Source organism: Cervus canadensis, chromosome 5 (assembly GCF_019320065.1).
Source record: "Cervus canadensis isolate Bull #8, Minnesota chromosome 5, ASM1932006v1, whole genome shotgun sequence".
Classification (NCBI taxonomy): domain Eukaryota; kingdom Metazoa; phylum Chordata; class Mammalia; order Artiodactyla; family Cervidae; genus Cervus; species Cervus canadensis.
In genome coordinates this window covers 3,175,405-3,202,944 of record NC_057390.1, presented here as the reverse complement: position 1 = coordinate 3,202,944, position 27,540 = coordinate 3,175,405, and the positions used below count along the sequence as shown (strand labels likewise).

General features: G+C 38.8%; 1 protein-coding gene across 2 annotated transcripts in view; it reads left to right on the top strand.

Annotated features, from left to right (window-relative positions):
- TMEM131 (transmembrane protein 131) overlaps positions 1–27,540 on the top strand; it is a 169,210-nt gene that overhangs the window by 47,619 nt on the left and 94,051 nt on the right. For both annotated transcript variants that reach the window (XM_043467855.1, XM_043467853.1), the window contains exons 2-3: positions 6,783–6,844; positions 18,509–18,549. In XM_043467855.1, coding sequence (XP_043323790.1) covers positions 6,783–6,844; positions 18,509–18,549 — 103 coding nt within the window. The remainder of the gene's footprint in view (positions 1–6,782; positions 6,845–18,508; positions 18,550–27,540) is intronic.

Genomic DNA, 27,540 nt, shown 5'->3' with positions numbered 1-27,540 from the left:
GTAGCTTTGTAGGAAGTTTTGAAATCATGAAGTTAAGAGTTCTCCACTGTGTTCTTCTTTGTCAAGGTTATTTTGGCTATTAAGGATTTCTCTCACTTTCTTAAGAGCTTTAGGATCAATTTGGGGGGAAAAAGTGGGATTTTGATAACAGTTGCATTGAATCTAAGATAATTTAGGGAGTATTACAGTCTTTACATTGTTAAGTATTCCAGCCTATGTCTTTCTATTTATTTAGGTCTTTAATTTCTTTCACTGAAGCTTTGCAGTGTAAAGTATATTAGTCTTACACTTGATCATGATGTATAAGCCTCTATATGTTGCTAGAAGTGTATTTTGTATTTTCTCGAGGACTTGATATCCATATGCATAAGGGATATTGAGCTATAGTTTCCTTTTTTTGTGATAACTTTATCTGATTCTGGTATCAGTATTAAGGCTTCAGAATATGTTGGGAAGTGTTTTCCTCCTCTGCTTTATTTTGGAAGTTTGTGAAGCCTTGGTATAACTTCTTCTTTAAGCATTTGGTGGAATGTAACCATTTGTCCCTAGGTTTTACTTTGTAGGAAGAATTTTAGTTAGAAATTCAGTCTCTGTTCCAGGTCCATTCAGGTTTGTTCTCAACTTAATTTCAGTAGTTTGTGTTTTTCCAGGTGTTTGTCCATGCATCTAACTCGCTGGTGAAAAGTTGTTCTAGTTATTCTCTTATTTATCTGTTTCTGTAAGGTTGGCAGGTGCCTTTTATTTCTGTAAAGTCGATAGTTGTTCAGTCGCTCAATTGTGTCTGACTCTTTGTGACCCCACGGACTGCAGCATGCCAGGCTTCGCTGTCCTTCACTGTCTTTCAGAGTTTGCTTAAACTCATGTCCATTGAGTTGGTGATGACATATTTATTTACAACATTCATTGTTTCAATGACTTATAGAAGATGTCTGGAAACAAGCACTGTATCTAGTCATCATTTGCTATATTCAGGAAAAAGAATCTCTACCTAAAAGGAAAAAAAATTGTTATAAATTATCCCTATTATAGTAGAGAAAGATTTATCTTTAAAGTGAAGATATTTTTGTCTTATTCTTTACTAAAATGCATTGGGGAAGTAAACTCAATTTCTGATCTTCTGTTTTGAATATAAGTGATTAAATAACTGACAGACTTTTTCCCACAGAAAATAAATATCTTTGTTACTCTCAGATATCATAGTGATGTAGGTGAATGTGAGAAGTTTAAAGTACATCTTACTGAGCTCAATTTCATAGAGTGAATGCTAGTAGGATCCTAAAAGCCAGAACCCTTGTGTTTATGTATCCTGCTTTCCTCCCTTTGTATAGGAATATAGGCCTGATTTTAAAAGTTAGGTCGCTTGAAGGTACTGCTGGTTTTGAGCATTTGCATCACTTTATTTTGAAAGTAAACAGTTATGGGTGTAGAAGCTTAGTTTCTGGTCCCATGGTTGAAATTTATGGCCCCTCTCAAGCCACTTTCTTGCTGAGTGACCTTGAGCCTAACCTCACTGAATCTTTATCTTCAAACGGAATCCATAATATCTATGTCATAGAATGAGTTTGACGTTCAGTAACACAGTGATTGATAATTATCAGGGTTTTTTCCTGCACTAGGTCTTTGTTGTGGCACTCAGGCTTCCTCTAGTTACAGCGCACACGGTTTCTCTAGTTGCAGTGTGCTGGCTTAGTAGCCATGCGGCATGTGGGGTCTTAGTTCCCCAGCCAGGGAGCAGACCCACATCCCTGCTCTGGAAGGCAGATTCTTAACCACTGGACAGCCAGGAAAGTCCCCTAGACATCATTCTTTCTTCTACATCTGGTTGCTGCTCTAACTGGAAAACATTGGGACAGTTTAGAATTCCATTAGCGTATAAAATAAGGGACAGAAATTCTAAAGAGAGGAAGTAGCTGTCCTTTGTGGTTTCCAATCTAGAGATGTGGCGATATGGGAATTTGACTTGCTTGGGTTCCTTTTTGTAATTTATACCTTAGTAACTGCTAACACATTAAATGATTAAGTACATATCTAGTGTCACTTCTGCTTTTCTAGACATATAATTTAAAGTTATTAAGATTGATCACTTAAAGTAAAATACTCTGTTTTATGCCAGAGTTGAATCCTGTTCATTTCTACATCCTTTAAGGAAAACTATTGATGTATAACACAATATTCTCCTTTTAGGAGTTTATAATAGTTGCTGGTCTTTTTTCTTTTTTTTCCACCTAAGATATCTCATGTATTTTTTCTTAAAGCTCCTAATTATATTATTATATTAGGTATTATGTACCCAAATTATATTACTACTTTTCTATATTTAGGAAAGCTCTCATCAGTTAGATAAAGGTCTGACCTTGGTTGTTGATGGAATCTTACGTGATGGTTGTTGTTTCATAACTAATGTTGTTGTTCGATCACTAAGTTGTGTCTGACTGTTTGTGACCCCATGGACTACAGCATGCCAGGCTTCCCTGTACTTCACTGTCTCCTGGAGTTTGCACAGACTCATGTCCATTGAGTCGGTGATGCCATCCAATCATCTCATACTCTGTCGCCCCCTTCTTCTCCTGCCCTTAGTCTTTCCCAGCACCAGGGTCTTTTTCAGTGAGTTGACACTTCTCAGCAGGTGGCCAGAGTATTGGAGCTTCAGCATCAGTTCCTCAAGTGAATATTCAGGACTGATTTTCTTTAGGATTGACTGGTTTGATCTCCTTTGCTGTGCATGGGTCTCTCAAGAGTTTTCTCCAGCACCACAATTCAAAAGCATCAGTTCTTTGGCTGTTAGCCTTCTTTATGGTCCAACTCTCACATCTGTACATGACTCCTGGAAAAACCATAACTCTAATGGCAGCCACCAAATACAGCACATTTCTGTTACTTTTTCGTTGTCTCTGCTAGCTAGATGGAAAGCTTCTAACTGGGAGTTAGACTTTTTGTCTGTTATATTGTGGGTGTCTGGCTATTTCAGTTAATTCTTGTTTGGTCATTGTGTCCTTGCATCAGTATACCTGTGTTCCACAAGAGCATAACAAAAAGGTTTTCTGGATCATCTAAAATGTCACTTTATGTTAAAAGGAGGGGGAAGTGATGAGAAATGGTTGGGTATGCTGGGCATAGCCTTTTATTTCACAGTCCTTTTTTTTTTTTTAATTGTTGCTTTATTTAGATACATTTTTGTGTACTCCAGATGTACTCTATGTCAGTAATTCCCTTGTAGCTATTAGCTCTGATCTTAGTTTGGAAATCCAACCTCAAGGTAGGACTAGAGAGAATCAGAAGGAATTCATTTGTATCAGTGGATGCAGATAACCAGTACTTGTGCCTGAGCAAAAAGATGGAATTTCATTCACACACACAATTGTTGAACGTTCTCTGTATATGAGGAACTGGTGAGGAATGCTCCTCAGGGTAGAGCAAGTTGACACTGAGGTTGAAGAGAAACACGAGAAATGGAGGGACAGGGGTTTCCACAAAATAAAATCAGGGTGCTATTATCAGAGTAAGAAGAAATGGATGCTCAGCAGGCAGCAAAGACACATCCAAGTATGTAATGTAAATGTAAATGTAAAGTGATGTAATTAATTTGCTGGCATCTTGACTGCCCTCTGACTTTCAGCTTTGGTCACACTGGAAAAGCCAGGTAGATGGGATTAGACAGTAGGCTTCTTCCTGAATACACAAACCAGCAAAGAGGAGTCAGGGAGGGTCATATTAAACCAAGTAAAACACCACTGTTTCCTGGGTTTTAAAAAGTAGGCTTTCATCTTAGAACAGTTTTAGATTTACATAAAAATCCCAAATATAGTACAGAGTTCCCGTATACCCCTTGCCCAGTTTGCCCTGTTATTAACATCTCATACTTATATGGTCTTTTTTTTTCTTTTTACAATTGAACCAGTTTTAGTACATTATTATTAAGTTCATATTTTATTCAAGTTTCTCAGTTTTTACCTAAATGAAAAGTTTTTCCCTTTTCTTTTTCAGAATGCCACCCAAAATACAGCATTACATTTAGTAAACATGTCTCCTTAGGCTCCTTTGATCTGTGACGGTTTCTCAGACGTTTCTTATATTTGATGACCTCAACAGTTTTCAGGAGTGTACCGATCAAGTGTTTTTCTAGAATGTCCCTCAGCTGGGATTTGTCTGATGTTTTTCTCATGATGAGTCTGGAGTTGCATGATTTTGGGAGGGAGACCACAGAGAGAAAGTGCCATTTTCGTTACAGCATATCAAGGGTGCTGTCCCCATGACTTTCACTCTGGATGTTGACCTTGATCATCTGACTGAGGTGACATTTGTCAGGTTTCTCCATTGTAAAGTTACTCTCTTTTTCCTCTTTTCCATACTCTTTTCTTTGGAAGGTGTCACCATGTGCATCCCATGCTTAAGGAAAGGGCAGTTATGTTCCACCTTCTAAGTAAAAGAGCTTCTACATAAATTATTTAGAATTCTTCTCCATCATTATTTATTTATTCATACATTCATTCATTTATACCAGTGTAGACTCATACATATTTATTTTATACTTTGGGTTTTAATCCAGTAGTACTTGACTTTATTGCTCAAGTTGTTGTAGCTTTGGCCATTTGGGAACTCTTCCTGTTAACTCTTACATCTCTCTGACATATCCGCATCAATGGAGGGTTTTTTGTTTTGTCTTTTTTTCTCTTAAGCATTTTCTTTCTGGCACAAGTTTCACCTTGTGTGTTTCGCTCCCCCCCCAACCCCCTGCTACCGCCACCCCAGTCCTAGATCCAGCCATTTGTGTAAGAAGCCCCCATTCCTTTTATTGGAGAATGGTATTAGGACCCAAGATCTGTGTGCTGTATATATGCTTTTTGCTGTTAGGCTGTAATATATGTGTGTATACCTACCAGTGTATAGGCACATCAGTAAATGTTTCTACAGGTAACCATCTGTATCTTTGTTACACTCAACACGAGTTTGTGCTGACGTTGTTAACTCTAATCCATTACCAGGTGGATCACTCTAGCCTCCTTCCCTTGCTTTTTTGTGAACTCTCAAACAGTGAGAAGTCTGACAATCACCATCCACCATCCATACATTTAATGGTTGAATTCGAGAATACATGTAGAGCAGCATCCGGATGGTTAACCCAAACCCCTGTGGAAAATAACTTTATCACCTAAAGATAGTGCTTATGTACAGTTTCATTTGCCTTTAGTCTTACTGATTCCACTCATTTCCAAATTACTTAGGTCAGCACCTTTCACCTCACCCCCTTCCATGAGATGGTTTCATACTTTTGGCATAGAAATAAGTGGTTTTGTCATATTCTATAGTCTGCCCTGGGATTCCTGATCTCCTAAATGATTTTTTAAAACTGCTTACAGTAGGTTCACTGTGTTGTAAAGTTCTGTTTTTAATAAATGCATAGGGTCATATGCATCTCACATTGCAGTGTCATGTAGAAGACTGCTTTGAAAAATACCATATGATTTCCTTATTTCACTCTTCCTTTCTCTCCAAACCCCTCATAACCACTGACCTTATTACCATCTCTATAGTGTTGCTTTTTCCAGAATGTCATATACTTAAAATCATAGAGCATGCAGCCCTTTCTTTTACTTTTTATCACTGAATAATACTCCATTGTATGGATAATCTACATTTGTCTCTGTTGTTGTTGTTATTTAGTTGCTAAATTGTGTCTGACTGTTTGTGACCCCATGGACTGCAGCATGCCATGTTCTTCTATCCTCCACTGTCTTCCAGAATTTGCTTATATTCATGACCATTGAGTAGGTGATACTATCTAACCATCTCATCCTCTGTTGGCCCCTTCTCCTTTTGCCTTCAATCTTTCCCAATATCAGGGTCTTTTCCAGTGAGCTGGCTCTTTGCATCAGGTGGCCAAAGTATTGGAGCTTCAGCTCCAGCATCAGTCCTTCCAGTGAATATTCAGGGTTGATTTCCTTTAGGATTGACTGGTTTGATCTCCTTGCAGTCCAGGGAACTCTCAGGAGTCTTCTCCGGCACCACAATTAGAAAGCATCAATTAGCCTTCTTAATGGTCCATCTTTCACATCTGTACATGACTACTGGAAAGCCATAGCTTTGACTGTATGGACCTTTGTCGGCAAAGTGATATCTCTGCTTTTTAATATGCTGTCTAGATTTGTCATAGCTTTCCTTCCAAGGAGCAAGTGTCTTTTAATTTCATCGCTGCAGTTACCATCTGCAGTGGTTTTTTGGAGCCCCTGAAAACATAATCTGTCATTGCTTCCACTTTTTCCCCTTCTATTTGCTCTTAAGTGATGTGACCAGATGCCATGATCTTAGTTCTTTTAATGTTGAATTTCAGGCCAGCTTTTTCTTTACTCACCTATTGAAGGACATCTTGATTGTGTCCAGTTTTTGAAAGTTATGAACAAACCTGCTTTATAAGGAGTTGCTTGCAGATTTTTCTGTGGATGTAAGTTTTCAAATCAGTTAGGTAAATACTTGGAGCACAATTACTGCAGCTAGTTGAACTTTATTTCATGCTTTCTGGCAGTATAGCAGGAATAAATATTTTGTGAGTGGCTTACGTAGTTTGCAGGTTGTTAAAACTACTTTCTAACTGGATTGTTTTAGTTCAAGCATTTCATAGTTACTAAAATCCTGAAGTATTAGTTACATTTTCCTCTTTAACCATCACCATCAAGCAGTAGTATGTTTTAAAAGTATTAGCTTGTAGCAATTATTAAATTAAAAGATTTTGTTTAAATGAAATTTCTTTTCCTGTTAAGTGACGATCTGTTTTGTTTCCATTACAGCATTTATTCAGTCGGAGAGCATAATAGAAGTGCTGCGTTTTGATGATGGAGGGCTTCTACAGGTAATTTTATTTTAAGTTTGAAGAATTATTCAAGGCTCATTATCAAGCCTTGAATAAAATCTGATTATTATTTTTCTTTTAAAATGTAACTGGTTCAAATGAAATATATTTTATGAGCTTTATATGCAGACAGGTCAGTAGAGTCATGAGTAATAATACAAGCCTTCTTAGCTGTGTGAATTATCTTTTAAATTAAATATTTGTAGGGGATGTTGGGAGGATAGGTGGTGAGTGTCAGATCAGGAGCAGTGGAATTGCTGGTAAACTCTATGAGTATTGGAACCAGTGAGGAAAACACATGAAGTTGGATGCTGGACCTTAGATATTTATCTGGAAGAGAACTCCAGAGGGTATATGTACTGTGGATTTACATCTATGTTACCCTTCCCCTAGCCATCCTAAGCCATGTCTTTAAATACATTGTGCATAAAATTAGAAAGTGTGATCTGATAAAAAACCCTATCCTTCCTTTCAGATCTAGCTCACATATCAGCATGAAGCCTGTCTTAGATTTCCCAGCTCAAAAATCAGTTCTAGGATTTCAGAACTGAAAGAGACAATAAATGACATTTTAACCACTCCTGATTTTCATAGCTGATTTTCTCCTTTCTTCAAAACTTTTACCGTATTCTATGCTTATCCTATAGTATTACCAGCTTCATAATAATAAGAACATGTGTTTTCAAGTGTCATGTTATTTGGTAACATGACTGATAATTTTTTACTTTTTATATTCAAGGGAAATCAAGGTTTAAAAGATTTAGAAAGTTGCTCAAAATTTCATGACTTTGCAGTAATGGGACTGGTATTAGAATTCTGTTCTTCTCACTTCAGGTGTGGTAGAGATATATTTGTGATTGTTCATATCTCTGTTACATGATGCTGCCAATGATGTATTTGTTTACTTAATTATAAACTAAATACATGACTTAAATATAGTTCTGAAAAAAAACATTTCCTGAAGCTCATAATGAGGGCAGGAAAGTAAAAATTAAAGTTTGATCAAGGCAGTAGAGAAATAATTTTGCTAGGGGCCTGGAGTAAGATTTATAAGATTTGTGTTGTAGTGTAAATTTAGGTTTTAGACACTAAGACAAAAAAGCAAGGAAAAAAGTGATGGGTCGTAAGGTTCTTTTTCTCTGACAGTGAAGCAAATAGATGCTTTGGATGACAACTGTTTCCCTGCTTCTAAATTTTTAGATTAACTTACTCTACTTGTATGTAAGAGATGTTAAGAAGCACATACATCAGGCACTGGCTACCTTGTACTTACAAAACGTCTTTGTGTGGCTTTTTATGTTTTAAAAGTGAATAAAACAAGATATATAATGATCTCTGGGTTTGTAAAGCCACCTTGTGAGAAAAGGATCTTAGTCTCCTTTTTTCTAGTTCTTTAATCTCTTGCAGGGTAAGAACTTGGAGAACCTACAGGAATGACCATTTAAAAAATCTCACTTTTGGTGATTTGTAGGCTCTAGAGAGCAGGCAACTCAGTACTGAATTTCTAAAAACAATTCTCCAAGTGTAGTTATGTATTACTGATTAAAGATGGATTTATGTCTTTTAGGAACTAGACACATGGGTTGCAAGTGGATAACCCATTTTGAAAATTCTGAAGCTTGACGTGTTTTGCTGGTGGTGGGAGTGGGGGGCTGTCAATCCATATCTAAAAGGACGTGGGTGTGGAAGGACTTATCACCTGGGATGTCATTTGCTCATACTCTTTGGGTCTGCTGCTATGCTTGGACCAGAGCTTGGGGGTGACCTCAGAATTCTATACCAAAGATAATTTTAGACTGGAATGTTAAGGGCAGGTAGTACTAAATTGGTAAAATCAGCCACAGTGAAACCTCATTGAGACTCTTGCAGGGTGCCTGATGTTGGGGTGCTATATCTTGGATTGTGCATTATAATGGATTATATATCTTCAAGTAGCAGAATATTAGACCCTTTGAATAGAAATGTGTAAGAATCATTCATTTTAATGTTGAAGGATATTTCCTAGGAACGGCAGTTTTGATTTTGACGTAATGTCATTCTTTCTGGCAATAATTTGCCGTTAAGTTCAGCTGTTTCTTAAACAGCTCCTGGTTCCTTGTGATTAGAACAACACTATGTACACGTAGTATTTCTGTGGCAGAATGCATATCAGGTTTCTCCAAATTAAACCAAAGCTGGTGCAAGGAGAGAGTCAAAACAGCAGCTTTGTTTGACATGATTTAAAGTTAGAATTTTGCCTGAGAGCATTCCCTCCCAGATAGTGGAATTTATGTTATATTTTTGTGTTTTGGCTCATAGTGATTTTTTAAGTCCTAAAAATTAATTGATGATACATCAACCAAAATTGTTCCAACTCATAAAAAATTTGCTAGGATAATTGGAGTTGATTTCCTTGTTTTTTAAAGATAAGGAAGACAAGGCTCATAGAAGTTAAATAATTTGCTCAGTATTCAGTTGTTGGAGCAAGAATCTGGCATCTAATAATTACACAGCTTCCTGGTATCAGAGCTCTTTCCACAGTAGGACACATGTGCAGTTCTTTCCAGTGCGTTCCTCCTGTTACCACTGGTGATACCAGGGTATGATTAGAAATTGTAGCAGTCCTCTTAGCCTACGTGTTCTGTAGGTGGTGCTTTGGCTGTTGTCATTCCTGGCTGACAGGGCTACTAAGCTTTGGTGTATACAACAAGGAAGCTAAATTCATTTCTTAGATGAGAACAAGATGAGCACAAATAACTTGAGGATTCTTTCTCAGGAACTTGCTGAGAATCCCAGCTGACACATAATCATAAAAAAAAAAATCTGTTGAGCAGTGTGGAAAAAATTATAGTAGAGAGCATACTTAACAGTGAAATGCTGCAAGTTTTATCTCTGAGATGAAGACTGGGTTAGAGATGCCCACTAAATACTACTGATACTCAACATCATCCTAATTGTAGCCAGTAAGGCAAGAAAAATAATCAAAAACTTAAAAGGATTGGAAAGGAGGAAACAAAATGTTATTCACCTCAGATTATGATAAGTTTATGGAGGTAATCCAGAGTCTGGAGATAAGTTATTAGATTCAGTAAGCACTTTAGCAAGTTTTCTGGTTAACAGTTGACATGTAAAAACACAAGTGCATTTCTACATTTTATGTTGAACCATATGAATTAAACCACTTTTATGGATCAGAAAAGGCAACAGAGTCCAGCCTGACTCATACATATACGAATACTTGATTTATGAATCACTGAAGAATATTGGGGAACACTCAGTAAAGGGTGCTGGAACAAGTGAACATCTGTATGGGAGAAACATCTATGTGGGAGGTCATCTATATGACCTTTCACCAATAACAAAATAGTATAACTATTTTGGAACCCTGGAGTCTTTTGAAGGCTTGTAACTTCAAGGGGAAGGCTTGAGGTAAATTAAAGTAGAATATGGCCCGTTTCAGCTCTTAGCATAAGAGCAGTTACCCACCCTCACCCGCTGCCCCCATGGCAGGGCCACTGTGCAGTGTGCGTCAAACTGCTTGCCCGCAGCTTGCAGGAGCCTGGGTGGCCGAAAAGGGGCTCCGTCCTCCAAGTACTGGGGAGCCCTGTCCTCACTGCTGCTTTTGATCTCAGAGGTTAGACAAAGAGGCAGGTGGCTGTTGTTGTCGCAGCTCCCCCACTGTTAAAAAGTTCATCATGGTTGCAAAGAGTCCGACATGACTGAGCGACTTCACTTTCACTTTCACTTTCATCCTTAAGTGACCTAGAAGATTTTTAAAGGTCTAACAACCTTCAAAAGCTATTGCATAATTGGCAGAAATTGGAAAAATCATTTTGAATGTTCAGGGAAGGACCTGGGTTCATAGAAGACCTGAGAAGACCTTAAGGTTAGACCTCAGGCTTATCTTTGGCATAAATACAGCCTGCAAAAAATCATAAAACCAAAAACAATAAACTGAAACAAGCAGGTGGCAAACTCTGGAAAAGGAGGAGATTGACATCCAGAGTCATTATGTTATTAGATTCAGATATCCAGTTTTAAACAAAAATCACAGTGTGTAGTTGGTGGGAATGCAAACTAGTACAGCCACTATGGAGAACAGTGTGGAGATTCCTTAAAAAACTGGAAATAGAACTGCCATATGACCCAGCAATCCCACTCCTGGGCATACACACTGAGGAAACCAGATCTGAAAGAGACACGTGCACCCCAGTGTCATCGCAGCACTGTTTATAATAGCCAGGACATGGAAGCAACCTAGATGCCCATCAGCAGACAAATGGATAAGAGAGCTGTGGTACACATACACCATGGAATATTACTCAGCCATTAAAAATAATTCATTTGAATCTGTTCTAATGAGATGGTGAAATTGGAGCCCATCATACAGAGTGAAGTAAGCCAGAAAGATAAAGACCAATACAGTATACTAACGTATATATATGGAATTTAAAAAGATGGTAACGATAACCCTATATGCAAAACAGAAAAAGAGACACAGATGTACAGAACAGACTTTTGGACTCTGTGGGAGAAGGCGAGGGTGGGATGTTCTGAGAGAACAGCATTGAAACAAGTATACTATCAAGGGTGAAGCAGATCACCAGCCCAGGTTGAATGCATGAGACAAGTGCTCAGGGCTAGTGCACTGGGAAGACCCAGAGGGATGGGATGGGGAGGGAGGTGGGAGGGGGGTTCGGGATGGGGAACACATGTAAATCCATGGCTGATTCATGTCAATGTATGGCAAAAACCACTACAATATTGTAGTTAGCCTCCAACTAATAAAAATAAATGGAAAAAAAAAATCACAGTGTGTAAAAAAAAAAAAACATGAAAAATGACTCATTCAAACAAAAAAAATAAATGAACAGAAACCGTCTCTGAAAAAGACCTGATAGCAGATCTGCTGTATAAATTTAAAGTAGAAATACTTTAAAAGCAGTCATTTTAAGGATGCTCAAAGAGCTAAAGGAAGATGTGGAGAAAGTCAAGAAAACACAACATATGAACAAAATGAAAATATCAATAGAAATATAGAAAGCCTAAAAAGTAAAAGAGGAAAAGAAAAAAAAAAAAGTAAAAGAGGGTGATGTTATCAAGATGGCAACATTGGCAACCGTAGCTCTCATTCTTGTTCAGAAACACTAACATGACAGTAACTATTGATACCAAAGTACTTTGATGAGAGATTAGAATCCGTATAAGAAGCACAGGCACCCCTAGAAGGGCACAGGCCAAGAGCAGTTGGGTGTTCCTGTTAAGAGTAATACTGACTTTCCTTTAATCATTCATCTTTTTGTTCCTCAGAATCAAGAATTTCCATAGTCTTATCTTCCAGTTTGATGATGCTTTCTTCTGCTTGCTCAAATCTGCCTTTGAGTCTCTCTAATGACGTTTTCATTTCAGTTATTGTACAACATTTCAGTTTGGGGAGATTAGTGAGTTCAGGAGATTTAGTGTACAATATGGCTGTAGTTAATAATACTGTGTTGTATACTTGAAATTTGCTCGGCTAGTAGTTCTTAATTGTTCTCACAAAAGAAAATTTTATGAAGTGATCATTTCACAATGTATATGTGTGTTAAAACATCACATTGTACACCTTAAATATAAGTGATTCTTATTTTCCAATTATACCTCAGTGAAGCTGGGGAAAATAGAAATCAAAAAGTAAATTGAGCTGAAAGTACAGTAACTGAAATGAAGAACTCTTGATTCTGAGGAACAGAAAGATGAAAGATTAAAGAAAAGCACTGGATCCTAAGACCATCGAGTGGACCAACATATGCAGTGTCCTAAAAAATAAAAAGAGAGACAGAGAGAACACTTGAAGAAATAATGGCTGAAAATGTCACAAATTAATGTGAATGTAAGTATCCAAGAAGCCCAGTGAACTCCAAGTAAGATGAACTCAGAGGTGCACACTGGGACATGTTAAATCAGACCTTTAAAAGACAAAATCTTCAACAAGAGAAAAGGGACTCATCACGTGAAAAGGATCCTCAATAAGTTATTAAGAGATCTCTTATCGCAAACTTTGGAGACCTGAAGGCAGTGGGCCCCATATTCAAAGTGCTACAAGGAAAAGACTATCAACCAAGAGTCCTATTTCTGGCAAACCTGTTCTTCAGAAGTGAGGGAGAAATTAAGACATTCCCAGATAAATAAAAGCTGAGGAAGCTCATTACCATTAGATGTAACCCTTGCCAGAAATGCTGAAGAGCGTCCTCCAGGTAAAAATGAAAGAACACTAAACAACGTACAGCCACGTGAAGAAATAAAGATCACAGAAGTAAAAACATGGGCAATTTACAAGCTGGTATTATTGGAACAGTGGTTTCAAACTCCACTTTTTGTTTTCTACGTTATTTAAGAGACTAATACATTAAAAAAAAACAAAATCCTAATAGTCTAAAAGCAATGATTAGTGCCACTTTGGTTTGTAACTTCACCTTTTGGTTTCTACATAAGACTAATATACTTAAAATAATTATTTGGTTTTGGATACAAAGTATATAAAGAATAAATTTTGTGACATCAACAACTGAAAGAAGCAGGGATGGAGCTGAAAAGAAGTACACATTGAGTGTGATTGAGTTAAAGCTGATAAAAATTCAAATTAAAGTGTTACAGCTTTAGGATATTTGATTAATACCCATGGTAACCACAAAGAAAATTATATAGGAAATACCCAAAAAGAATTTAAACATTTCACTTCCAAAAAGTCACCTAAGACAAAAGATGACAGGATTAAAGGAAATGAGGAATGAAAACAGTATAGGGCATTTAGAAAACAAATAGCAAAATGACAGAATTGAATAGACTATTGAAGCTAAACTGGTATTAATTCAAACAAGTTTGTTGCAAATTTGACATACAAATTACAATCTCCACTTAGGGTAACTGCTAAGAAAATAGCGTAAAATATGTGTAAAAGGAAATGAGTGGCCAGCTTCAGCACAAGCTGAAAAATTAAGCTTAAACAATTAAGCTAAAAGAAGTCAGTTTTAGGTATACAGAGTCTTTAAAGGATATGTTGGAAATTCCCTGGCAGCCCAGTGGTCAGACTGCACTTCCACTGCAAGGATCCCTGGTCAGGGAACCAAGACCCTACATGCCGCCTGGCAAGCCAGAAAAGTGAAGTCTCTGAATGTTGCCAAATGCCCCTGGAAGACAAAAATTGCCCCCAGTTGAGAAGCACTAGGTTACAGGGATAAACATATATTATTTTTGTGAGAAGAGAGTTTAATAATATTTGAAACAGCACATATATATGTTTGCAGAGTCTTTTCCGTTTGATTGGGAGAATTTCCTCCTCTATATCCCTGTGGGATGCTCTCTGAGAGAGAGAGAGTGCTCAGACTCCTCTGGAATGTGGGGCCTAACAGTGAGGTAGGCCGAGATCGGAGCCCTTAAATGCTGTGGAAGAGTTGGAGTCTGAATTGTGGGCAGGAAGGAGTCTGTGCTTATCTTTGTAGATAGATACCGTTTGCGGTGTGTCAGGCGTCACCAACTTCATGTATTTGTGATTCAGTGAAGTTTACTTTGCAATATTGTAAGTATGTCTTCTATTTGATAGAAGGTACAGAAATATATGGCACAGGCATTTTCTTGGGCCCTGAGTACTCCTGGCAGACCCTTATCTCTGAGCATGAAGCTCAGAGGTTTCTGCCAATCACACAGTGAAACAGGAAATCTGAGTTTCTTGTAGGGATTGCTTCACAGTTTAGTTTGCTAGCCGTCTTTTTCATCCTGACTAGTGGCCATTTGTTTTTCTTTAAGTGAATTGCCTCTTGCTCTTTGCTTACGTTTCAGTTACAGTATTCTTTTCCCCAGTTTCTTTTTTTTCCTTTCTTTTTGCTGTTATAAAAATACTTGCACACGGTAGCAAGATCTTTTCATTGTTGCTAATATAATGCTTATTTGCTTGATTTTTCTCTTCTTTTTGGGGAGAGAAGGTGGAGATATTTACCCTGTTTATTTTTTCTCATTCTTCAGCTTTCAAGATTTTCTGCATCATTTTATATTAGGTATTTACAGTTCATAGTTGGACTTTGCTTTTTTGACACTATCCTTTTGTTTTTCTTAATAGAGAAGTTTATTTCATTTAATTATGTGTTTAATGTAGTCCATCTAATTTTTATACTTGCCTTTTGTTTTATCTCTTGATTTAGAGGCTTAATTTTGATATGTACTTAAGATATTTTTAAACCTTTATTTCTTAAGTTACTTCAGACACACAATAGTGTCTATTATGATTTTCTCTTTTCTCTCAATATTTGGAGTTTTATTATTGGCATGTGCTGAGATCTTTATTCTTGTTTATTATAGTTAAATGACTTTTCTGTTTTTCTATTTTGTGTCTTATACTTCAAAAACAATATTTACTTTCAGCTTTGCAAACCTTATTTCCACAGTTCCTTTACTGTATCTGCTTATCTTTCACAAGACAGCTTCCTTATTTGCAATTCTTCATGAGTAATCTTCTTGGCCAGATTTTCTTCATGAAGATATTTTTTTTCCCCTTCAGAAAGTATACATGGATGATATACTTCTTGAGTCTCTTTTCTGTTGACTCCAGATGGGGGCCACAGACCTGGAATTCTTAGGTTGTACTTTTTATTGAAGTAAAAGTGACATATAGTAAACTGTTAAGTGTACGGTTTGGAAAGGTTGACATATTTTACCCATGTGAAAGCATTACTACAATCACGATAATAAATACATGTATCGAAGGCCCCCAAAGTTTACTTGTGACCCTTGGTAATCTCTTCAGCCTCACTCTCCGTCTCTAGGCAACTACTCACTTGCTCTCTGACACTATCAGTTTATATTTTAAATCATTTTGTATAAACAGAATCACATAGAATATACTTTTGGGGAATTTGACTGAGCATAATTATTTTAAGAGTCATCAGTGTTGCATGTATAATAGTTTATGCTTTTTTCCCCATTCAAATGTTATTTTCTATTCTTTGAAAATAAAAATATTTTTTCCAAAATCATAAAGAAATATTTAATAGAAAAAAAGAAAGGTTTCCAGTCTTTACGTTGACTCTCTATTGCTGTGTAGTTTTCCATTGTTCATACCACAGTCCATGTGTCAGTTCATCTGTTGATGAAAATTTGGATTGTTCCAGTATTGGACCTACTGTGAATAAAGGTGCTATAAACATTCTTGTGTTTGGATATATGCTTTTGTTTCCCTTTGGCAATTATCTAGGAGTGGAGTGGGTTGGTCACACTTATAGGTGTTTTAACTTCAGATATTGCCAAGCTTCTTCTAAAATGATGATTTTGTTTTACATTCCCACCAGCAGTGTATGAAAGTCTGTTATTGCATGTTTTTGCCAACCCTTAGTATGGACAGTCTTTTCTGTGTTGGACATTATTGTAGGTCACCATGCCTTGATAACTGATGCTGAGCATCATCTCATGTACTTCACTGACGTTTGTAGAATTGCCCATTTAAAAATGTTGAGTGGTTTTCTTATTATTCAGCTTCATAAGTTCATCATATGTTCAGGATACAAGTCCTTTATCAAATAGGTGATTTGCAAATATTTTCTCTTCAGTATGTGGATTGCCTTTTCATTTTTGTAACAGTGTCTTTTGGTGAGCATATTTTCAAAAATTCACTGAAGTCCAATGTGTGATTTTTTTTTTCTTTGATGACTAGTGATATTTTTTCGTACTGTTCAGAAAATCTTTGCCTATTAGAATATTGCAAAGATAATCTCCTATGCTTTTCTGTTGAAGCTTTATAATTTTATGCTTAGAAGTGTGATTTATTTAAAATTAATCTGAGTGCACGGTCTGATACAAGGATAGTGAAAAGTGAAAATCATGTCCGACTCTTTGTGACCCCATGGATTGTAATCTGCCAGGCTCCTCTGTCCAGGGAATTCTCCAGGCAAGAAGACTGGATCGGGTTGCCATTTCCTTCTCTAGGGGATCTTCCCAACCCAGGGATCAAATCCAGGTCTCCTTCATTGCAGGCAAATTCTTTATCATCTGAGTGACAGGAAAGCCCAATACACGGCTAAAAAGCTCATTTTCTTCCACACAGCTTTGTCCAGTTGTCCCAGCACCGTTTGTTGAAAAGATGTATGTTTCTCTGTTGAATTACATTGATGCCTTTGTTGAAAATCAAGTTGACCATAAATGTGTGAGTTCACTTTTGACCCTTCTCCAGTTCCATTGATCTGTTTGTGTGTCTTTCTGCCCGTGCCACACTGGTTTGATTACTGTAGCTTTTTTTATTTTGGTAGTAAAATATACATAACATAAAATTACAATTTTAACCATATTTAGATGTATATTTCAGTGGTGTTAAGTACATATATGTTTGTTTCTGCATCACCACCATCTAGCTCCAGAACTTTCTTATTCATTCTGCACTGAAACTGTGCCCATTAAATGATTCCCCGTTCCCTTTACTGCAGCCTCTGGCAACCAGCATTCCACTGTCTGTCTCTGACTTTGATTGCTCTGAGGATCTCATGTAAGTGAAATCATGTAGTTTTTCTCCTTTTGTGACTGGCTTATTTCATGTAGCGTAAGTGTCAACTTAGTCTTCAAGGTTCATCCAGGTAGAAGCGTGTATCAGAATTTCGTTCCTTTTCAAGGCTGAACAGTATTCTTCTGTATGTGTAAGCCACATTTTGTTTTGTTTTGTTTTTTCATTTACCCATCACCAGACACATGGGTTGCTCCCACGCGTTGCAGCTGTGGACATTGCTGCTGAATATGGGTGTCTAAAGGCCTGCCCAGCGCCCGCTCTCTGTTGCTCAGTTCTTTCGGGTGTGCACCTGGACTTGTGACTGCTGGCTCTTCCAGTCCATTTCCTACACCACAGCCAGAGTAATGTCTTTAGCACTCAGGTCGTCTGGACCATGTCTGTCTCTGTCTCCCACAACCTCAGACCCCTTGTCTGCACTTGAAGGACAACACAACCCCGCCTTCTTACCAGGGCGTAGCATGACAGGGCGCTGCCTTGCCTGCAGCTCATTTCTGCTCCCCTCCTCTTCTCTAAGCTCCAGCCAGATCAGCCTGCCATCTCTCTAGAGCACCCATGCTCTCCCCTGTACCAGGGCCCTTGCAGGGGCTGTTTTCTCCACTGCCACACCACCCCGCTCTTCAGTATACATGTTATCTCTTCAGACAGGCCTTCCCTTGTGACATATTTAAGCCTGTTACTTATTTATTTTCTTTCATAGTGTCTTTCGAGTTTCATAGCAATTTTCTGAAGTCCTTGATGCAGTGTACAAACATGTATTTGTTTAGCTTTAAAATGGCTGACTCCCCACATACCTCACGCTCCGTGGTGGCAGGAACCGTAGTACACCAGGCCCTAAACACAGCTGGGAAGCAGTGAACAGGGAGAGACGCGTGCAGCCGCACAGGGGGCTTGTCTCATAGGGTGTATGGCTTTGGCAAACTTCTAAAAATCCGTTATCAGTACTTTGTATTATTTCCATGTCTGTTTAAAATTTAATCCAAATTGTTCTCTCATTTGAATAATAACGGTGTGACAGTTGATTTCACATGATTTCGGGATCAGATGTAACCGGAAAGTGCATATAAAATCACAGTTGAAGCTGTAGTAAAATATGCGGGTGTTCTGTATGTCTGTAGTATATCTGGTTTCCGTGTTTTCACCATGGTTTTCTTCCTTCACAGACTGAGACAACTCTTGGACTCAGTTCACACCAACAGAAGAGGTAAGGTGGTAATATGCGTGCATTTCTTCTTCCTTCTTTTTTTTTTTTTTTTTTAAATGTTTATTTAACTGGTCTGGGTCTAAATTGCTGCATATGGGATCTAGTTCCCTGACCAAGGATCAAACCTGGAGCTCCCTGTGTTGGGAGTGCAGAGTCTCAGCCACTGGACCACCAGGGAAGTCCCCATGGGACAGTTTAAAATGACCACTTTCAACATATGAAGGGCCAAACATCAAAAGGGCCAACAATGGTTTTTCTATTTTTTTAAGCACTACAGGTATGGCTAGACTGCAAGGGCAAGTGATGAAGTCCAAAGCTAAAACTGTAAGACTTAGGGATGAGTTCCACCTCCTCCTTGCATGAATGAGTAAAACTAGCATTTAGAGGAAACTAAAGTTGTGGATAATGGATTACAAAGGAATCCTGCATTATCACTGACAGCATCCAAACCCCCTTCCTCATAAGGAAAAGTCCTTTTCCCTTCTCTCTGGTGATAGACATGCCTCTTCCACAGCTCCCAGCTTTTTCTTCTACCGGTGCTTCCCATGTCGATTAAAGCGTTTGTAGAGAAAGCTGATGCGTTTGTTCAGGTTGTACAGGTCATCAATGAACATCCGGTTTCCTACCATTCTCTTCTTTCGAATACAACACTGCAGTTCATTCCCCTTCCAGCCTCAAAGCCACACGGGGCCCTTGATCAATTCTTTGGGGTGCTTTTCAAAGTTTCCCAGGATCCCGATGTTGTCATATACCCCGAACATCGCCCTCTTCTCGTTCCAAGGATCAACCACTTTGGGGGGCGGGAGGGTGACCCTTACATGAAACAATCTGGGAACACCTTCTCCACTGGGGTCACACGGGTACTAACTGCACGCAGCCATCTTGGATTTTACCCACTCTTCTTCCTTCTTTTAAGATTTATTTTTAACTGCATGATAGCTGCTTTTATTTTTTTTAATAAATAAAGTTTTATATATTTACTAAGATACCGACATAACTTTTAGTTCTTTATGGGGGGATTCCTGCTGTCCTTTTTTCTCATACTTGTTTGGTGAGGAGGGAAAAGCAGATTATAAATCACCTCGTATCATGTATTTTCAAGTATTGCATATGGAAAACCAGGTTTAAATCTGAACTTGCATGTCATCACATGCAGAGTGGTTTACTTGTAGCTGAAACACCCCTCACTTTGGAAGAGTTTCAGCTTTACAGCTCCCTAATGACGTCTCCAGTGGTCCAGCCACTTTTTATGGACTGCACTTCTGTCTTCAGTTATCATCAAGGGTCTGCCTGCAGGCCCCTAGAGGAAGAGGTTATCGTATAATGAGAGAGAGTTCTCATCTTAGGAGACCCTAACTGGTTGTCTTGTTGAGCCCCCTTGTTTGATACATGAGGATTCTTAAGAGTCTTAGATCCAAGGGATGTGCTAACCAAGGTTAGACTGGCAGAGTTTCAGATCGAATTCCTTATCTTCTGATTACTAGCCCTGAATTACTTTCTCTTTGATATTCTTATAATGGAATCGTTCAGCATTCACTGTTTTCTCTTTCAGCTGGAAGAGAAATATAGAGAGTTAGTTAAGAATTAGAGGGGGAAATGCTTTGAGAGAGGAGCAGAGGAGCCAGTGAAGGCAAATTGTCACAAGGGAGTTTATACCGTAGGGAAGCGGGGCGAGCATCTACACAGTCGGCTTATAGGCTGCTCTGTGCTGGGGCCGAGGATACACTTCCTCCCTCAAGACATCTTGAAGGACAGTGGAGACACTACTTCTGATGAGCTTATAAAGCATAGGTATGGATGAAATGACAAAACGCATCCGCTTTGTGAAAGAAGACAGCTTACTTGCAGAGTATATTATAATCAGATGATAGAAGCCTTGGGGCTTAGTTGTAGGGGATCAGCGGGCCTAAGACACATTTGTGTGCCTCATGTGGCATCTTACCCTCATCATCAAATCAGTCCACAAGGCCCAGGTCACAGCTGAGGTGAAGTTGGCTTCTGACTGCAGCTTCCGGTGTCCACTCCTGGGGTGCTGCCTCCCCCAGGTTCTCCTTGGGGGAACCCCCCAGTTTCCACTGGGCAGAGAGATTGCTGAGGTGAACACTGTGTCTTTTGACCTCCTGTAGTCATTTCTGCGGCTTCCCTGATGGCTCAGTAGTAAAGAATCCACCTGCCAATGCAGGAGAAGTTGGTTTGATCCCTGGGCGGTAAGATCCCCTGGAGGAGGAAGTGGTAACCCACCCCATCATTCTTGTCTGGGAAGTCCCGTGGACAGAGGAGCCCGGGGTTGCAAAGAGTCGGACACAATTTAGCGACTAAACAGCAGCAGTCACTTCTGCAGCGATCTCTCACGTTTTGTGCTCCCCGGCTGTGTAGCCCATGTGCTGCTCTGTGACTTTTCTAGTAAGCCAAGAGCTTCGGCCCCATCCTTCCTTGTAGCACCTGTACTGCTCTCCTGAGTGAAAACCCTCAGTCTGGAAGTGAAGCTTAACCCCTGCTCCAGGGAAGTTTATCACATGAAAAGCTTAGTCCCCCTTTCCGCTTTCATCTGCTTCAGCCCCAAGGACTTGCAGGATCTTCTGCAAAGACTTGAGCTCTGCTTTCTTGATCTCAGGATCATGGGAGTAGAACTATGAAAGACAGAATTTTCCAAGATACTTTTATTTATATTTTTCTCCTTCCTGACTCACCCTTTTAATATGGTTATCAATTACTTGATAATGTTTTGTTTAAAAATGTGCTGACTACATAATATAATGGTGGATAATGTGCCTATAGTGTTTTATCAGTGTTTGTTTCAGCTGAACACCAGAATGTTGTGAATGAGTATCAGTAATGGTTTAAATTATTGACATGAGGCCACCTTTTATAATGCCTTCTCCTAGGATTGTGAAGCCATGTGTTGGGAGATTAGAAATCAAAGAGACTTGAGTTCTGTGTTCACCAGCTGTGTATCCTTGAGAGAAACTACTCAAGTTCTGAACACAACTTTCATTTGCAAACTGCGGAAGATCGTTTCTTGGCCTGATATATCTTATATGTGATGTAAGGTTATGCTTTATGTAAGGTTGCTGTAAGGATCCAATGAGAAGACTTATTCGGCATCAGCAGTTGCAAACATTAAAACGTTATATGAATGTAGGTTGTGGGTGTTTGCTAACGTATTTGTTCAGTCATTCAGCAAATATTTACTGGGATCCTCACATACACCAGGCATTATAGTAAGAATTGATATGGGTGAATTTAACTCAGATGAACATTATATCTACTACTGTGGGCAAGAATCCCTTAGAAGAAATGAAGTAGTCAACAAATAGTCAACAAAAGAGTCCGAAATGCAGTACTTGAATGCAGTCTCAAAAACGACAAAATGATCTCTGTTCGTTTCCAAGGCAAACCATTTAATATCACAGTAATCCAAGTCTGTGCCCCAACCAGTAACGCTGAAGAAGCTGAAGTTGAATGGTTCTATGAAGACCTACAAGACCTTCTAGAACTAACACCCAGAAAAGATGTCCTTTTCATTACAGGGGACTGGAATGCAAAAGTAGAAAGTCAAGAAATACCTGGGGTAACAGGCACATTTGGCCTTGGAGTACAGAATGAAGCAGGGCAAAGGCTAATAGAGTTTTGCCAAGAGAACACACTGGTTGTAGCAAACACTGTCTTCCAACAACACAATAGAAAACTCTACACGTGGACATCACCAGCTGGTCAATACCAAAATCAGATTGATTGTATTCTTTGCAGCCAAAGATGGAGAAACTATACAGTCAGCAAAAACAAGACCGGGAACTGACTGTGGTTCAGATCATGAACTCCTTATTGCCAAATTCAGACCTAAATTGAAGAAAGTAGGGAAAACCACTAGACCATTCAGGTATGACCTACATCAAATCCCTTAAGATTATACAGTGAAAGTGAGAAATAGATTCAAGGGATTAGATCTGATAGACAGAGTGCCAGAAGAACTTTGGACGGAGGTTCTTGACATTGTACAGGAGACAGGGATCAAGACCATCCCCATGGAAAAGAAATGCAAAAAGGCAAAATGGTTGTCTGAGGAGGCCTTACAAATAGCTGAGAAAAGAAGAGAAGCGAAAAGCAAAGAAGAAAAGGAGAGATATTCCCATTTGAATGCAGAGTTCCAGAGAATAGCAAGGAAAGATAAGAAAGCCTTCCTCAGTGATCAATGCAAAGAGATAGAGGAAAACAACAGAATGGGAAAGACTAGAGATCTCTTCAAGAAAATTAGAGATACCAAGGGAACATTTCATAAGACGGGCTCAATAAAGGACAGAAATGGTATGGACCTAACAGAAGCAGAGATATCAAGAAGAGGTGGCCAGAATACACAGAAGAACTATACAAAAAAGATCTTCATGACCCAGATAATCACGATGGTGTGATCACTCACCTAGAGCCAGACATCCTGGAATGCAAAGTCAAGTGGGCTTTAGGAAGCATCACTACAAAAAAAGCTAGTGGAGGTGATGGAATTCCAGTTGAGCTATTTCAAATCCTGAAAGATGATGCTGTGAAAGTGCTGCACTCAATATGCCAGCAAATTTGGAAAACTCAGCAGTGGCCACAGACTGGAAAAGGTCAATTTTCATTCCAATCCAAGAAAGGCAATGCCACAGAATACTCAAACTACCACACAATTGCACTCATCTCACATGCTAGTAAAGTAATGCTCAAAATTCTACAAGCCAGGCTTCAACAATATGTGAACTGTGAACTTCCAGATGTTCAAGCTGGTTTTAGAAAAGGCAGAGGAACCAGAGATCAAATTGCCAACATCCGACGGATCATCGATAAAGCAAGAGAGTTCCAGAAAAACATCTATTTCTGCTTTATTGACTATGTGCCTTTGACTGTGTGGAGCACAATAAACTGTGGAAAATTATTAAACAGGTGAGAATACCAGACCACCTGACCTGCCTCCTGAGAAATCTGTGTGCAGGTCAGGAAGCAACAGTTAGAACTGGATGTGCAGCAACAGACTGGTTCCAAATCAGGAAAGGAATATGTCAAGGCTGTATATTGTCACCCTGCTTATTTAACTTATATGCAGAGTACATCATGAGAAATGCTGGGCTGGAGGAAGCACAAGCTAGAATCAAGATTGCCAGGAGAGAAGTCAATAACCTCAGATATGCAGGTGACAACACCTTTATGGCAGAAAGTGAAGAATTAAAGAGCCTGTTGATGAAAGTGAAAGAGGAGAGTGAAGAATTTGGCTTAAAGCTCAACATTCAGAAAACTAAGGTCATGGCATCCGGTTCCATCACTTCATGGCCAATAGATGGGGAAACAGTAGCTAACTTTATTTTTGGGGGCTCCAAAATCACTGCAGATGGTGACTGGAATTAAAAGACGCTTGAAATCAAAAGACGCTTGCTCCTTGGAAGGAAAGTTATGACCAACCTAGACAGCATATTAAAAAGCAGAGACATTACTTTGCCAACAAAGGTCCGTTTAGTCAAGGCTATGGTTTTTCCAGTAGTCATGTATGGATGTGAGAGTTGGACTATAAAGAAAGCTGAGCACCGAAGAATTGATGCTTTTGAACTGTGGTGTTGGAGAAGACTCTTGAGAGTTCCTTGGACTGTAAGAATGTCCAACCAGTCCATCCTAAAGGAGATCATTCCTGAGTGTTCATTGGAAGGACTGATGTTGAAGCTGAAACTCTAATATTTGGCCACCTGATACAAAGAGTTGACTCATTTGAAAAGACCCTGATGCTGGGAAAGATTGAAGGCAGGAGCAGAAAGGGACTACAGAGGATGAGATGGTTGGATGGCATCACCGACTCAATGGACATGAGTTTGGGTAAACTCTGGGAGTTGATGGACAGAGAGGCCTGGCGTGCTGTGGTCCATGGGGTCGCAGAGAGTCGGATGTAACTGAGCGGCTGAACTGAACTGTATGCTTAACTTTGACCTTGACAGTTCACCAAGAAACATAGATTTCTTGTATCTCTCCAGTTGTTCTCTCACTTGAAGTCAGAAAATAGTCCTTATTCATCTCCTTATCTCAAAATAAGCAGTTAATATTTTCATGAAAATAGAAATATTGAGGCTTCCAAAACAAATGCAATCACTCCAGAAAGCATAAGATCATGTATTACTTTTTTAACGTCTCAGATTCTGTTTCTTTGGAAGTGACAGCAGGTACCATTTTTCTTACTGCTTCTCCACTTGATTTTTCAACCTTATGGATTCGTAGACATTTGCTTTTTAAAGCACTCCACAGTGTCATGGCCATTCTAAATAAACAGTAGCAACCATTTCAATCAGCTCTGGGTACACGACAGCTATGTTGTTGGATTTTTGGTTTTGTTATTAAGTTTATATGCCTATGACAATTTGTCTTGTACCCACTCAACTGTTAAATTGTTCCTTAGATGCAGATCTCCTATTGTCTTGAAAATACACATTTATTTATGAGGTAATCATCTTTTATATATTGTTCCCTCTATCTCATATTCTGGGAGCATCCTGTAAATGTCACAATAACAATTTCTGGACACCACCTCTTTGTAACATTTTATAGTAGGTCTTAGCCCAGGTGAGGCGTAACAAAGGAAAACAAGGTCTGAGGATTTAAAAGGAAGAAATAGAATTGTTGTTACTTGCAGGTGATTTGTCTATAGAGATAATCCAAGATAACGGTCATTTTAGCAACACCACATACAATGGCAGGGGAAAGTTTAAGAGAATCTGTAGGTCGTTAGAATTGACTCACCAAAATGACTAGATTTAAGATCAGTTCCCTCAGTCAGTAACTTTTTAGTATAAAGCAGTAACCATGTATATCTATTATTATCTGCGTACTGGACATATCCATCTAGATAAGACAGGTGTAGATGTCTGAAACAGTACTCCTGAATCCCTACCCACTGCCCTTCCCTGCTTCCAGCCCACTCCCATGTCATGGCTGAGGATCCAGTTTCTCAGGCCAGAATCTTAAGTCATCCTGATGCCTGTCTCCTTTGCCTTACTCTCCACAGTCAGTCCCTCGGCATGATGTCTGTAGCTTCCACCACCTTATCTTGCTGTCTCCCTGGGCCACAGTGACCGTCCCCTCCTCTCTGAACAACTACAGGGCTTGCCTCTTGGGCTCCTGCAGTCTCTTCTTCACACAGCAGCTGGAATTGACCTTTTAAATGTGTTAGTTTAAAGGTCATGTTACTTCCTTGCTTCAAACACTGTAGAGGCTTACTGTTACACTGAGAATAGAATCCAAACTCCTACAATGAGACCTGGCCTCTGTACCTCTCTGATCTCAATTCTGGTCTCTTTTCCCTGCTTCCAGCACTCTAGCCACTTCAACCTCCCTGTTCCTCAGCATGCCAAGGACATCCCTGCTTTCTTCCTCTGATCTTCTCCTCTCCAGTCTCAATCCCAGTGTCCCTCCTCAGAGAGACTGACTGTGTTTCCTGCTGTGTTTGATTTGTCTTTATATGTTGGACATCATCACATGATAGGTTCTGCTTTTGTTTTTCCTACTGGGATGTTAGTGCCATGAGAACAGGCTCTGTGCCGTGTTCCCATAGCCCCAGCCACTAGACAGCCCCTGACATTCAGTGTTTGTGTCAAGTGAGTGGGGTGTGCACTTTTCCGCCCCCCTTCCCTGACCACTTTAGACATTTCCACTTGCAGTTCTCAGTTCTGTGAAAGAAAAAAAAAAATGTCTTAATCTCGTTTGTATCTCTAGCTTCTAACACAGTGTTAATATATATGAATTAATGACTTATACATCATTACTTTTTACATTGTACCTTTTTGTTGATTGGATGGAGATTTACATAAGTTTGAGGTTCATACTGTTAAAACTGGTGAACTGATAAGTATCATTATTTTAAAGGAGCAGAAGAGTATCCTTGTAATAGTATGTTTTTTGAGAAGGGCAGAAGTCAACAGGGAATACATTCTGTACCTCTGGCTATAACGTGGCAGCTATCTTGCGAGGAATTGTGCTTTCATTGTCCCAGTGTCTTTAGTTTTGTGCTCTGGTAAAGTATAATCTTAAATTTGGTCTTTTCCTTCTTGTGTTTTTCATATTTAATGTTCAACATATATAGAAGATTATCAAGCAGCACAGAGTAATGGTCTTAATCGGTGAGACTGAAAACACCTTTAAACCTTATTTCTTTAAGCTCAATTATTCCACTACTTAGAATATTTAACCTTTATTGAATTGAATTAAAGCTAGATTTTCTACATTTTCTGTATGTCCTTTTAATTTCTAATGTATTTCCTAAATGAAATTACTCTATCATTTGAAGCTTGTGCTCTTCTGAATTATGGAGGTAATGAAATAAAGTAGTCTTGCAAAAATCAGTTTTGCTCTTCCATCATTTCTTAAAATGCAACAGAAAGGTAATCTACTATTTAGAAACTTTAGTGGCCAACTTTCTCACTTTCTTAGTTTGTAAACAGATGGCTGTAGGTATGTGGATCTCCCCCACCAAAGTCATTTATACTTTGCTTCAATATTTGGTTGTGGTGATGTCTAGTAGGTTTGCTAGTCAGGGATCTGTTTTAGTGAGAAGTTCTAATATCAAGTGAAATAGTTAGAAATGATACTCAAATATTTGGGCCAAGATGTCATAGATCAGTATGTCCTGAACTCTCAGATTAAAGATATTTCAGTTCCTGGAAACTTCTATCCCCAAATTGATTTTCGTTTAGTTCTTTGCCACTTTAGTTAAAATGGGATCGCAGGGCTTTTTCTATATATATTGCCTCCAGGTACAGTTAGTTGTGTTAACTATTGTTCATTGTACATCTATCAGAAAATCCAAATGAACATATTAAGGTATATAGTTATCAGTTACATCAGCCAAATAAATTTCAGCAGTCTACTGGAGTATTTTCTGTTTCCATGTACCTTTGAATAGGAAAAATACTTGTTTTTTTCTTTTTTAAAACCATGCATTTATTGATTTATTCTAATAGAAAAAGTAAAACATTTCTAATACAT